Raw genomic sequence first — 12,913 nt, 5'->3', positions numbered from 1 at the left:
AACATAAAATGAACAATGAGGCCATAGTCTGAAAGGCAGACTAACTTCTATGCCAGTAATAATATAATAATATTGTTTTGAAATTTCTTTCTTTTGGCTCAATTTCTTTAGTTTTCAGATTCTAACAAAATGTTCTTGATGGAACACTTAGTCCCTGATCTAGTGACTGACCTAACATGAGACAAAACACTTCTGTAAGACATTCTGGACAATTACATCTGCTAAAATCGGAAAAACCTGACATATATTCCAAATATAAAAGCTCATTAATTCATGCAAAGTAATGATATATGATATAATGTATTATATTATACACTCTTATATCTTATTATTATATACTCTTTTTACCAAGTACTCGTATCCAGAATGATAACTGAGGCCCATTGAGAGAAAGCCGTGATCATTTAAAGCCCCGATCTGGAGAGTGCAGGTTATACCTTATGAAATCTTCTGTGGAGAGTTTGCCAGAGAACAGCAGCGTGTCTGAATGTCCAGACTGTGTTTGGTACAACGCAGATCCTCTGAAGGTCACTTGTATGTGAGGTTTCTCCATCAGCAGAGTGTAACGACACACTGATGAATCCCTGCTGTCCAGACACTCCATCACATTTCCTCTTAGACTCGACATCTTCAGAGAGTTTGTAAAAAAATTAATATGTTCATTTTGATATGTGGTCAATTTGTCACAAATTTCATAAAATGCAAGAATCACTTATTTGAAGGTAAAAAAAACTGATCTTAATGAATAATCTGATGAATCATTAAAAGTTACTGATGAAATAAGTATTGTTAAGGCATTTCTACAATATTCTGTATTTTTATATACATGGATCTCACAGAAAAACTAACCGCTGTATTAGTGTGTGCCAGTCTCTCATAAATCAATCACCAAAAATAATCACAAAGGTACAGAGTAAACAAAAGTTACCACCCTACATGACCCGGTCAATGGGAGTGAAGAAGAATGCACACGATCCGTGGAAGAGAGCAAGCACTGCTTCTCCTGCATCTCGTGTGAGAACATCTCTCTCCAGAACGATTCGTTTTAGCGACAAGCAAAATGATTTGGAATGCTATTTGTGTCACCACTATTTGTGTCACGTTTATTACTATGGCAACCAGTAGTAGGAACACCTACTGGTAACTTCATCAAGAAATTCTTAACATATTATCTCCAGAAAATTGAAGCGAATCTACGTTCGCCTCACACCTCCAGGTTGGGGGTTCGATTCCCGCCTCCGCCTTGTGTGTGTGGAGTTTGCATGTTCTCCCCGTGCCTCGGGGGTTTCCTCCGGGTACTCCGGTTTCCTCCCCGGTCCAAAAACATGCATGGTAGGTTGATTGGCATCTCTGGAAAATTGTCCGTAGTGTGTGAGTGTGTGAGTGAATGAGAGTGTGTGTGTGTGTGTGCCCTGTGATGGGTTGGCACTCCGTCCAGGATGTATCCTGCCTTGATGCCCGATGACGCCTGTGATAGGCTCAGGCTCCCCGCGACCCGATAAGTTCGGATAAGCGTTGGAAAATGTATGATTGAAGCGAATCTAACAGGAGGGTGGAGCTACAACTACAATATTTCCAAACACATTATCTGATTTAATGCACTGATGTAAATAAACAGTGAACATCTTTAAATGACTTGAGTCACACGATTACTGAATGAATGTCTGTTTCTTTTGCTCTGTATATTAAACTTCCTCATAAGTCACCATCACAGCTTACCTTCAGTTCCTCACAGCTCAGTTCGACAGTGACATTGTGGAGCCGCATCTCTGTGGTGTTGCAGATGAACAGCACAAGCAGCAGAGCATCTTCTCTGTAAACGCGGCAGCAAGAGACGGACAGGTAGGGGTCAGAGGTCAAGCTGATAATGTCAGAGTGAGGCATGTCTTCCAGTTCAGATGGTAACTGTAGAACAGTGATGTCAGAACAACCGTTTTGAGGCAATACTGATGCTTCCTCTGCTAGAGTGTTAGGGCTGATCTTCAGCACATCAGCAGCGTCAGCTTCGTTTTCATCCAAACCGATTTGCGAAACGGTTGCACATGATTGCGTCGTATCACAGCTGCCGTTAAGTGTAGTGGACTTCAGGGTGTGATTCAAGTTCTGTACAAACTGTGTAACTGGCTCCTCTTCCAGCAAGCCATCGTATAAGTTGTCTGTCCTGCGCCAGGAAGCATGGGAGGAGTTTGTAGATGTCTCGCTGGTGCTCGATGATGATGATCCTGACTCGTGTTGCCGGTGTTTTCGTCTGAATCGAGGAGCTGGAGTTTCAGTTTTCTCCAACTGACTCAGAGAAACACAAGGACATGTGCTTTTATTGGAAAATGATTTAATGTGTTGTACTATCAAAAGTTCAGTATTTTTTCGAACAATAGCACATTCTAAAATGTTGTATTTCTCTAATTTAGTTAGTTAGTTAAAAATGTTTATTTAAACAGAATTAAAACATACTAAGATTTCTTTTATGGAATGACCGATCAAGAAGGCAGCAAAAGTCACTAGAATAATTAAAGGTGGGGTCTCCGATGGTTGAGAAATGCTTCAGAAAACTGTGTTGGGCCACCAAACAAAACAAAAACAAAACAAACGTGTAACCAATGAACAGAAAGGGGCGTGTCTTGTCAGTATGGGCGGAGAGAGTGTTCAGTGCGCATGTGTGACATTAGCAGACAGCGGTTTTAACATTGACATGGAGGATAAAAACAAAGAAAGAGAAGAAAGGCTTACGATAAGGCAAGAAGTAGGACGTGTTAATATAGGATCAGCTTTCCAGTGCTGGAGAGAACTGAAGGAGCAGAAAGGCCTTCTCGATAGGTGAGTAACGTTGGTTTTGCTTTGTTACACAGAACTAATATATGCCTTTGTCCTTTACATGATTATGCTTGTGTGTCATTTTTGCTTGTTTGTTTATCTACAATCGTATTGTTCTTCCCTTCAGCTATGATAAAGACACATTTCTTTCCATTAGTTGCCTGGGTTACATATGTATGTGTGGGCGGAGCTATAAATACAGGGGTGGGACCCATTTGGGTTAGGGGCGTGTTTGTTTTGGTAATTTCAAATGTCAACATTGGCTTTCAAACATCGGAGACCCTTTAACATATTAAAACCAGCCAAAGAGAGGAGGGAAAACTATGAAAACATATCAAATAAACTGAAAGAAATCCACAGTACGGCCATCCTTAAAAATATTCTTGTTTGCCGTAACCCCATCGACCCTGACAATTTAGGACAGATTCAATTTTTTTTTTTTTTTTTTTTTTTTTTGCTTTAAGTAAATTTGTGTTAAGACTGACCTATTTTTTTTTTACTCTTCAAACAACTAATACAAAAGCAATAAAATAATATTAATTATTTAGATTAAATAAATTATTAATATTAATTAAAATTTAGTAAGTATCAAAATAAGGTTTGCAATGATGTGCCCGAAGGCACAGGGTGAAGACCCAGTCAGTGACGTCATGATATGCTAATTTGTTTAAAGTCATGCCTAGGTAATCACCATCACCAAAATTGTACTTTTTTTTTTTACATTGAAACTTGAAAAAAAAATATATAGACCTACCTACCGACCCTGTTACTGCAAACCAAAAAATTTTTAAGGATGGCCTGATAAACAAATATCACAGAAATAGCTGTAGTTCAGTGTTTATGGTGTGAGTTTGAATGCCAGGTCATGAAGCTGTCACTTCTGGGCCCCTGAGCAAGGCCCTTATCCCACAATTGCTAAGTTGTATAATTGAGATAAATGTATCACTTCTGGATAAGAGTGTCTGCTAAATGCCAGAAAATGAAAATCTGTAAGTATTTGTTTGCTATTTTCATTTTCTAGCATTAAGCAGACACCCTTATTCTGAGTGACACATTTATCTCAATTATATGTTTAAACTTACTTTCATACTTATTTTCACTTACACTAATGTGTAAGTGAAAATAAGTATGAAAGTATGTTTAAAGTGTTTCTGTAAGTTGTTCCTCATTGATGAGGCATTAAAGTTAAAAATGATCCTTCCCAGCTTGAAGTCGATTAAAATCCATTTGAAGAGATTTTTTTAAATTAATGGATGACAAAAAAGTAGGTAACAAACTTGTTGATGTATAAATAAAACTCTACCAATGTGAGCGTAGACCAGTACTCTACCAGTAATCACAGATATTTATTCAAGCATGGCACATATTACCTTTTTAATCAATACTTTTGCTAGAAAATGTAAAATTACAGCTTTATGTCATCTGAGTAAACTTCACTATAAAAACAGCTGCACATTTATTAGTACAGAAATGATTAAATATTAATATAATATTAATACAAACCTGCCTTGCACTGCCCGGCACTCAGGTCAGAGCAATACTTTTATGGACAATTAATCACCAGCTTCTAATGAAGCAGAATTTAACACTGTAGTAATGATACACATCACTTGGCAGCCAAAATATCGACAAATTTAAGAAAAGCCGTATAGTATGCAAGCAAAAACAAACTAGTAAGTATAGATGTATAGTAAACCCACCAGAGATGTAGAGTTTTGAGAGCCCAGTCCAACAAACAGAGATGATGCCAGCTGCTGCTTCTCCTGGTCCACATGTGAAGGCTCGAGCTCAGGCTCGGGTTCGAGCTCAAGCTGGGGAACGTGTGTAGCCGCCTCCTTGTTGGATGACTGAAGTACACTGTCTACTACTGCTGAGGATTCTGTAACCTCCTTCTGAGGCAGATAACCCTCCTTCCCCCACACTCTCTTCACCCCCTCCAACACAAGTGTGCTCGCTCTGGAAACAAACAACACTTCCATCACAAACAACCCAAGATTTTCCCTCATCTTTATGCCTAATTAGGTGTGATAGGACAATGAACATGATTTACACTAAAAGTCTGATAATAAGGACACTAGAGAAATATAAAATAAACCACAAGCACAAGTTGAATGTCGCAATGTCTCTGGAAGTTTATGCTCACCCTGTCTTTAAGGACGGTTCAGTGCTGTTACCAGAGAAGCCAGAGCTTGTAGACAGGAGAGTCGGGGACTGTCTGTCTGTGAGCGTACAGGAGGACATGTTCACAGGCAGAGACAGTGCATATGGCTGCAAACTCAGAGCTAATAGAAAAACAGGAAAAAAACATCTTGTTGTCCATCAACAAATTCTTCAGGAAATTCACACACATCATATTCATACAGGTTTTAGTACTTCAGTAGTCTGCTTTAAAGCTTCTATACAGTTTTTCTAGTGCTATAATGCAAACTTGGGTGAGACAGTAATCATGAAGAATAAGGTCCTGGACATGGCAGTACCTCTCTGCTGACAAAGCTCTTCCTGTCTCTGATGAGAGGGTTTATAGGGAGCAGCACCTGCAGCTAGAGCCTCAGATACAAACCCATCCAAAAACGAGAGAGAGGAGTCCACCTGTGTCCACACACACACACACACACACACACACACACACACACACACACACACAAACACAAACACACACAAACACACACACACACACACACACACACAAACACACACACACACACGTGTTTCACCTTTGATGAACAGGTTAATGAGAATGAATATTCATGTAGCACTTTTCTAAAATGTATGCAAAAAGAATAAAACAATTAAAATAAAATGGACAAAAAGGACAAAAGAAAAAACATACAAATTATAAAGAATGTAATAAACATTAAATAACATTTTGTAATAAACGAAAAAAAGGATGCTACCTTGCATCTAGGATTGTAATAATAATAATATAAGATTAGAAATTTAACAAAATATGCATTTGATTTGATATATAAAGCTGAGCAAAAGTAAAATAAAGAAAAAATAAAGCAAGTATGAATTTAAACAAACAAATTAGCTAAAGAGTTAACTAAATAATTTTTTTTAAAAACTGGAAATTGAATTTTAATAGCTGTTCCTCACCTGCGTGCTGTCCCTGGATTGTAGCAGTACCCGAGCGTGAAGCTGTGAGTCTCGACTGAGACACTGCAGCTCATGAGCCTGCTGCCGCAGCACCGTGTCCAGGGACGAGGCCAAGCTCTCCGTCAGCTCCACTACCAGCTCTGCAGACCCAGAGCTCTGACACAGCTTAGTGAGGGCACACAGTACCCAGCTCCTGGTCTCTGAACTCACTCCTCTCTGCTCCAACAGCTTCTTCAGGAGGTTCATGACCTCACGCTGGTCCAAGCCTTCTCTCATGCACGAGTACTCGCCAAGCACCTGATAAGAGAACAGGTTAATCTAAATCATCCTATGAGTCAAAATACTTCAATATACATAGTATGAAGGTGGTACACTGTTTTTAATATAAACAGTGTTCCTCAAAGGCTCTTTGTTTGGAGAAGGTTGCCAGTCTGTTTTTGTTTTTTTGGAGCCAAAAGTATGTGGACACCAGACTATCGCACCCATACAGTATGTGCTTGTTGAACATCTCAGTTTGGTTGAAGGCTGGGAAGGCTTCTGGGAAGGCTCTCCACTAATGTTGGTACAATGTTGGTGTGGATTTGTGTTTATTCAGCTACAAGAGCATTAGTGAGATCAGACGCTGATGTAAGAGTGAGAAGGTCTGGGGTTCAGTCAGTGTTCTAGTTCATCCAGTTCAGTGGGGTTGAGTCCGAGTCAGGGCTCTGTGCAGAACACTCAAGTTCATACCTTAACACACCATGTCTTCATGGAGCTTTGTGCTGTGTGCACCGGAGCGTTGTCACACTGAAACATTGTTTGAGTCTCTTGGAAAACTGTAATTTTACAGTATACAAAGACCCTCAGGATTGCTTTTAGGCCAATAGCAGTACACACAGCAGGTTAAGGTGGATCATGTAAGGACTGATCATGCAGGATTTTTTTATTCTATTCATACTGTAAAAATTCTTTAAAATATAAAATATTTTTAATTTTTTTAAAAATATATTTAATTGAATTAAAAATGCTTCAGCTTTGTGACAGTCATGTTTTTAGCTTCCTTTTTCCTTTGGTTAAAACAAAAACCTTGAATATCAGCTGATATTCAAGGTTTCTGTATCTGTATTAGGAAATTAATAAAATATTAGGAAATAAATAAAATATTATTTATTTTATAAAAAGTTTTAGGAAATAAAAAGTAGCGTGAGAGAGAGCATGTGAGCGCTCATGTGTGTGCGCTCATGTGTGTGTATTCCCACCCAGCTGATGACTTGGAGGAAGCACTGGGGCAGGTGAGAACAGTCACCCTTCAGCATTGCCATATACGAGTCCACTGCATAGAGTTTTAGATACCTGTCATCCTCCTCAGCATCTGAACCTGAAACACACACCTACCAAAGTCAAATCTGATTGCTTTTCATCCTATTTCACCCCCAATGCAACAGAAACGTGTGCAGTTTTACCCTCTGTGAGTAGCCTGAGGAAGTTGTTGGGGATATCTGGCTGCATGAGGTCACCACCCAGAGTGAGCACTGCATTCATAGTCTGAATGAACCACTCATTGTCTGGAGCATACGTATAACACATTTATAGGAACATACACACAAGTCATCTGTAATCTACAAACATTACTGTAGAAAAAAAATGTAAAAAAATCGAAAAGAAACACAATTTTCTACTCAAGCAATAGGAGAAATGATGTATCACTGCTAAACATTCTCTTATACTGTTTTTGTCAAAAAATAATTAATTAAATAGAAAGAAATTCTCATACTTGAAAAAATCCCTAGGAGCTTTATATTTGTGTCAATGCCTTTTGTCATCTATTACAAAGCATCTCCAACCTTAGACATTACCTGAAGAAATATTCAAATATTAATTGCGAGAGTGCTAATAAATTTGAAATCAGAGTTTATACAACATCCCTCTATTTTTGAGTTAAAAATCTCAGATATTACATACATTCTCATCTTACATATTACATTTTTGCTCATTTGATGTAAATGTAATTATCTACTCGTGTAAGAGAACTTATTTCAATGATAAAAGGATATTTTTCAGCTAGCTCAGCCACTTTTCCCACAAGATCAATGATGGTGTAGTTATCATTACAAAGCTGGAGGAATCCCAACATTTTCTCCACGATCACAGTGACGTTCTGAGCGTTAGTGATCCTGAAGAGCAGCTCTAATGTCTGAGACAGGAGGAAGAGTAGAGAGAAAATGGGATTGAATCATGCAGCATTGCACTTTTGAATACAGCTGTGTTATAACATCATAAAAAGAACCGTTTCTGGTGAGCTTGGGAAGCTGTTATTAACGTTTGCGTGTAACAAATGCATTCTTCATTCTTTTTTTGTTTTACCATTAACAGCAAAAGTGAGTTTTTAATTCAAGGGTTATGTCAGAAGCAGATTTGCTTTCATCACCTCTCTCTTGATGATGAGATCTGTGTGATCCAAACACTCTATAATAGTCATCTGGTGCTGCAGAGCGAGGTTAGCATCATACTGAACAACGTATGTTAAAGCTTTCAACCCTGTAGAATTAAACCAGAGAGAGAGAGAGAGAGAGAGAGAGAGAGAGAGAGAGAGAGAGAGAGAGAGAGAGAGAGAGTGACAGAGAAAGAGAGAGACAGAGAGAGAGAGAGAGAGAGAGAGATTTGAAATGTTAAATTGTCTTGACTTCATAAAGCTGGAGAATGACACACAAATGTTTTTTGCATGGTGGAAAAAAAGAGACTGCATTTCAATGGCAGCTTGCAACATTAATAACTGAGGAAGAAGTTAACCAATGATGAGTGACGCGCTCATGCACACACACACACACACACACACACACACACACACGCGCACCTATACACAAGCAAGGCAAACCTATAAACTCTAATGTTTGTCTTTTTTTCTTGACTTTTTAATCTGATCACTTGTTCACTGTTCAGGTTTTCTTCCTTGTTCTTATAAATGCTTTGGCAAAACATTTTACAACTTGTCAACGCCAACAAAGCTCATTTTAACTGAACTGAACTGAGACGACAACCAGAACATTCTAAGTGTGTGGAGTGAAAGCTTCTAAAAGCTCTTGAGTGAATGAGATGGTAAAAATGGTATGTACTTTACCCAGGTACTTCAGGTTTATCTTCGGAGACAGTACAAAGTTTCCAATGCATCGAGCTGCTTTTTCCAGCAGCTCAGCTTTAGGGTAAACAGTATAGATTGCCTTAACACACTCGTACAGAATTGCTGGAAAAGATATGAGCAGTCAAAGCACGGCAGGTCAATAATAATTTACAACACAGTTTGGTCAGATGAAAACTTACCATAAGTAATGTTGTGGTTCATTTCTGCTCGGCGCAGAGACTCATCTAAGACCTCGTACATCAGCTCACTTGTGCTGTGTGGAGTGTGAAAAGCATCATTAAGCTTCGAGCTCAATTACATAAGAAATAAAACATATTACTATATTACAGGGAATTACACCACAGCATGGCTGAATCCTCGGAACTGATACAGAAGCTGTTTCTATAGTAACAGGTTATACACAGGAACTGATTTACACAGAAATACCACATAATCTAATTGTAATGATATAGAGGTTTTAAAATTGTTTCAAAATTGTTGCTTAACAAAGTAAAACATAGAAGTGTTAATGTGGTGAAGGGTTTATAATTATATAGAGACAGAAGGTGATGAATAACATTTAGTGCGACTATAACGTAAGCAGGATCTTGTCTCTCAGATGGTCCATAACAAATTATACCTCGTTATGAATTCTTGACGATTCCTTCATTAATAAATTTAACATTGTAATTGTTGGTAAATGATAGTTTGCTGTGATAAAGGTGCAATAACACACTTCTGAAGTGCGATTATATGGTAATAAAGGAAAGTTCTCACGTCTGAAGGCTTTACCGTGTCTGAAAGTTTCGATTTCTGCACAACATTGACACTGGAAACTCACAGCACAAATATGTGCAGTTATCACCACGACTCTTTACTGCTAGAAAAATGATCACGTACTAGAATGAGCGCATTAATAAACCCTTTCGCCTGGGAACATTTCTGGCCAATCGGAATCAAGATCGCAACAGCGCTGTGGTACAAAACACATTTTTCTATAATAGAGATGAGTATTGTGTGTAGACTGTGTCTGTTCCAGCTGTAGTGAGCACCTCTGGTCCTCTTTCCCCAGCAGAGACAGAATACGGAGCAGTTGGATCTGCAGCCATGGAGCAGGTACACCGTGGTAATTAAAGTCCAGAGGCAGTTTCCCTCCAACCACCTGCCTCAAGATGGTTACAAAGCTGCTGGTCAGCTCCTTGTAATTGTCTGGGTTCTCCTGATAGCAAGATAAATAAAATCTGTCATGCTTAGTGCAGCACACAGGACACAAGACACAGCAGACAGACTGTTGCCTGATGTACACAAGTGACTTCTTCATAAAAATGTATATCACATGTAACTGAGTGTTTTTATTCACGTGGAGGGAGGAAGGAACCTCTGTGAAGTGTGTAGTGAAGACCTTTATCATCTGCAGGTAGATGTGTAAAGAAGACATCATGACCCCAGGATCTTTATCACACAAGGCTTTCCGAAACTTGCTGTGAATATGCTGCACTTGATTCGGAGCGATCAGATAGAACTTGTACAAAGCAAGCACCGCTTTCCGTCTAATGATTTCCCTAAAAGGAGTCGAGCACATGGAGAACATGAGCAAGGAAATACACTTCTCAGTAGATCAAGCGGATTTGATGATTTCTGGATCTTACTTTTGATGAGACAGCTTCTCTTCTACCAGGGGCAGAATGGATGGTATCATGTCTTTGGGAAATATCTGACTTACAACAGTCAGAGCCATGCAGACCTCAATGAGGTTGGTGCTTTGAAGATCCTGTAAATGACAAGTTATGCTTCAAGAAGTCTGATTTATTTCTGTATTCAAACAGATAAGTTAAAAAGATCAATTGCATCACAATGCATTTTTTTCTGTCTTGTCACAGATCTTTTCAGCACTGGTTCAGTATTTCAGCCAATTAAATGATACCATTCTTCAATTTGTTCATTCTTCAATCAGTAAATCATAAAAAGTATTTTTATCTTTATTGCTGGTGAATTATTTTGCTCTTTTGAAGACATTAACTCTTCTTAACAGAGACAAAGAAGGCTTTCCCACCTGTTTTGGGATGATGCCTGTGTTCAGCATTGAATTTCTTTGTAATTAACACACAGGGCTTTAAAATATGAAGCATTTCAGATGTCTGTTGTTATATAGCCTAATAGGAACAATATTTTACAAAAATGTTCCAAAGAATACAGAACCTTTTTCCCCACACAAATAAGTTCAAACCAATTTCTGCTCCCGGGTTCATAAAGATCTGGTTCATAAAGTCACAAAATAAGTAAGAAAGTAAAAAAAAAAAGTAAGGTTATCTCAACAGAGGAAAAATCTGAAAGCCACTGAAAGGCAAGAGAATCCTGACTCATTTTATATAAAAAGAATTATAAAATAAAAATGTCTGTGAATATGAATGAAAATGTCTGATAAGTCGATTTCTATTCCTCCAGCAGAATGAACCGCTAATGTACTGGTATAAAGCTAAAGATTGTAACGTTGACGTTTTGTTCTACAGACACCTGACCAGCTTACAATTAAATCGAGCTCCTCATTAGATTTCATTAGTGTTAAACAACACCAAAGGTGAAAACTGGTCATTTTAGCTGCCAGTGAAGCTTTATTTCTGCTAAACAGCTTATTATGTTTCAGTCAATCATTTTTCCAGGTCCCCAATAGAGCATTTTTTATTCAAATAATTTGTTTGGCATAATTTATACGTTCATTCATTAATAAGACAAGATGAACCTATAGTACACTTTGTTTACAGTATTATAGAATAAAAAATACTGACTTAATTTTATACAGACAAATGTGCACATTATTTTGTTTATGAGTCTTTTCGGTCATCAAGCTAGAATCGTGAATCGAATCCTGACTGTAGATTGATATTTGTGCTTTAAACCCAATGCAAACCATTTTTTTTGTGTCGCACGACTTCATTTTTAACCCCATGTGTGAATCAGCTGTTTTGTGTGAAAGAACATACAGACCTTTAATACAGTATTGACCAGCAGTAACAGCAGTTCATGACTCTCATTAAGAAACAGTGACACTGCAAGGTAACCTGCGATCACATGAAAACAAGGACACGGTGTGGAATATGATCGAATATGAATCTGATCAAGCATCCTGTCTGATATTAATGTATGTAACATACCGACTCTCTTCTCCAGTACTGTGCCTTGCTGAGCCAGTTTGATGGCATGAATGTAAGCGAAAGAAGCTTCATATCCGAGCATCTCACAATACATGGCTCTCACCATCAGCTCCCTCATTTGTCTCTGAACAGACAGAAAACAGAAATATTCTAATATCTTGTAGTGCAAAAAAAAAAAATCTGCAATAGCAAAGACCCAGACAGTGCAGCAGATCTCTAAAGCAGGTTCACCATTGTAGTGTTAGGGGACGATATCTGCTCTTTAACAGCAGCCAGCTCTTTAATGATGAGCTTCTCTTCTTCCTGAAAATAAAAAAAAAGATGAGTTTGCACTTTACTGCTACATGATTATGACACACACACATACAGTATCCCAAGGCACTGGCAGTGACACAGAAGCAGATCTGATAGTAAACACTCACATTTTTGGATGTCAGTTCAGTGATGCTTCTGACTAAATGTCCTAATTTTGATGTGGGTGAAAGTTTGTTGGCTCCAGACTGAGACTCCAGAGACAGCAGACTCGGGAGGGCACTGAGGGTTTTCTCAACAACATCACTCATTGCAGCTCGGAAAGGCACAGATTACAAGTCAGCCCTGTGCTTTAGGGCTTTTCCTTCTTTCTGACACGTTCAGCACAAACGTCCCTCTACACCACACAGCTTAAAGACGCTCATAAAGTACCAGGACACTGGAAAAGGAGAAATGTTTACACCAGTGAAACTAACCGCTGGTTTAATCCCATTTAATCCTTGTT

At 38.5% G+C, this 12,913-nt stretch overlaps 1 protein-coding gene across 4 annotated transcripts in view; it reads right to left on the bottom strand.

The window, feature by feature from the left end:
• Positions 1–12,913, bottom strand: part of ap4e1 (adaptor related protein complex 4 subunit epsilon 1) — a 16,618-nt gene extending 3,705 nt beyond the window's left edge. For 2 of the 4 annotated variants that reach the window (XR_007144224.1, XM_047820033.1), the window contains exons 1-19: positions 12,579–12,912; positions 12,388–12,459; positions 12,157–12,280; positions 11,990–12,063; positions 10,654–10,775; positions 10,365–10,566; positions 10,057–10,223; positions 9,205–9,278; positions 9,005–9,127; positions 8,315–8,424; positions 7,941–8,080; positions 7,350–7,462; positions 7,146–7,264; positions 5,908–6,204; positions 5,289–5,400; positions 4,955–5,093; positions 4,512–4,767; positions 1,720–2,283; positions 438–628 (exon numbers count right to left, since the gene is read on the bottom strand). Coding sequence is in view for 3 of the 4 variants with exons in the window: in XM_047820033.1 (XP_047675989.1) it covers positions 438–628; positions 1,720–2,283; positions 4,512–4,767; positions 4,955–5,093; positions 5,289–5,400; positions 5,908–6,204; positions 7,146–7,264; positions 7,350–7,462; positions 7,941–8,080; positions 8,315–8,424; positions 9,005–9,127; positions 9,205–9,278; positions 10,057–10,223; positions 10,365–10,566; positions 10,654–10,775; positions 11,990–12,063; positions 12,157–12,280; positions 12,388–12,459; positions 12,579–12,719 (3,140 nt within the window). In the remaining variant the exon portion in view is untranslated. Of the gene's footprint in view, positions 1–437; positions 629–1,719; positions 2,284–4,511; positions 4,768–4,954; positions 5,094–5,288; positions 5,401–5,907; positions 6,205–7,145; positions 7,265–7,349; positions 7,463–7,940; positions 8,081–8,314; positions 8,425–9,004; positions 9,128–9,204; positions 9,279–10,056; positions 10,224–10,364; positions 10,567–10,653; positions 10,776–11,989; positions 12,064–12,156; positions 12,281–12,387; positions 12,460–12,578 lie in introns of all 4 variants that reach the window. The other 2 variants (XM_027163760.2, XM_047820034.1) reach the window with 2 other exon arrangements.

Source organism: Tachysurus fulvidraco, chromosome 10 (assembly GCF_022655615.1).
Source record: "Tachysurus fulvidraco isolate hzauxx_2018 chromosome 10, HZAU_PFXX_2.0, whole genome shotgun sequence".
Classification (NCBI taxonomy): Eukaryota; Metazoa; Chordata; class Actinopteri; order Siluriformes; family Bagridae; genus Tachysurus; species Tachysurus fulvidraco.
This window is presented reverse-complemented; position numbering and strand designations above follow the sequence as displayed.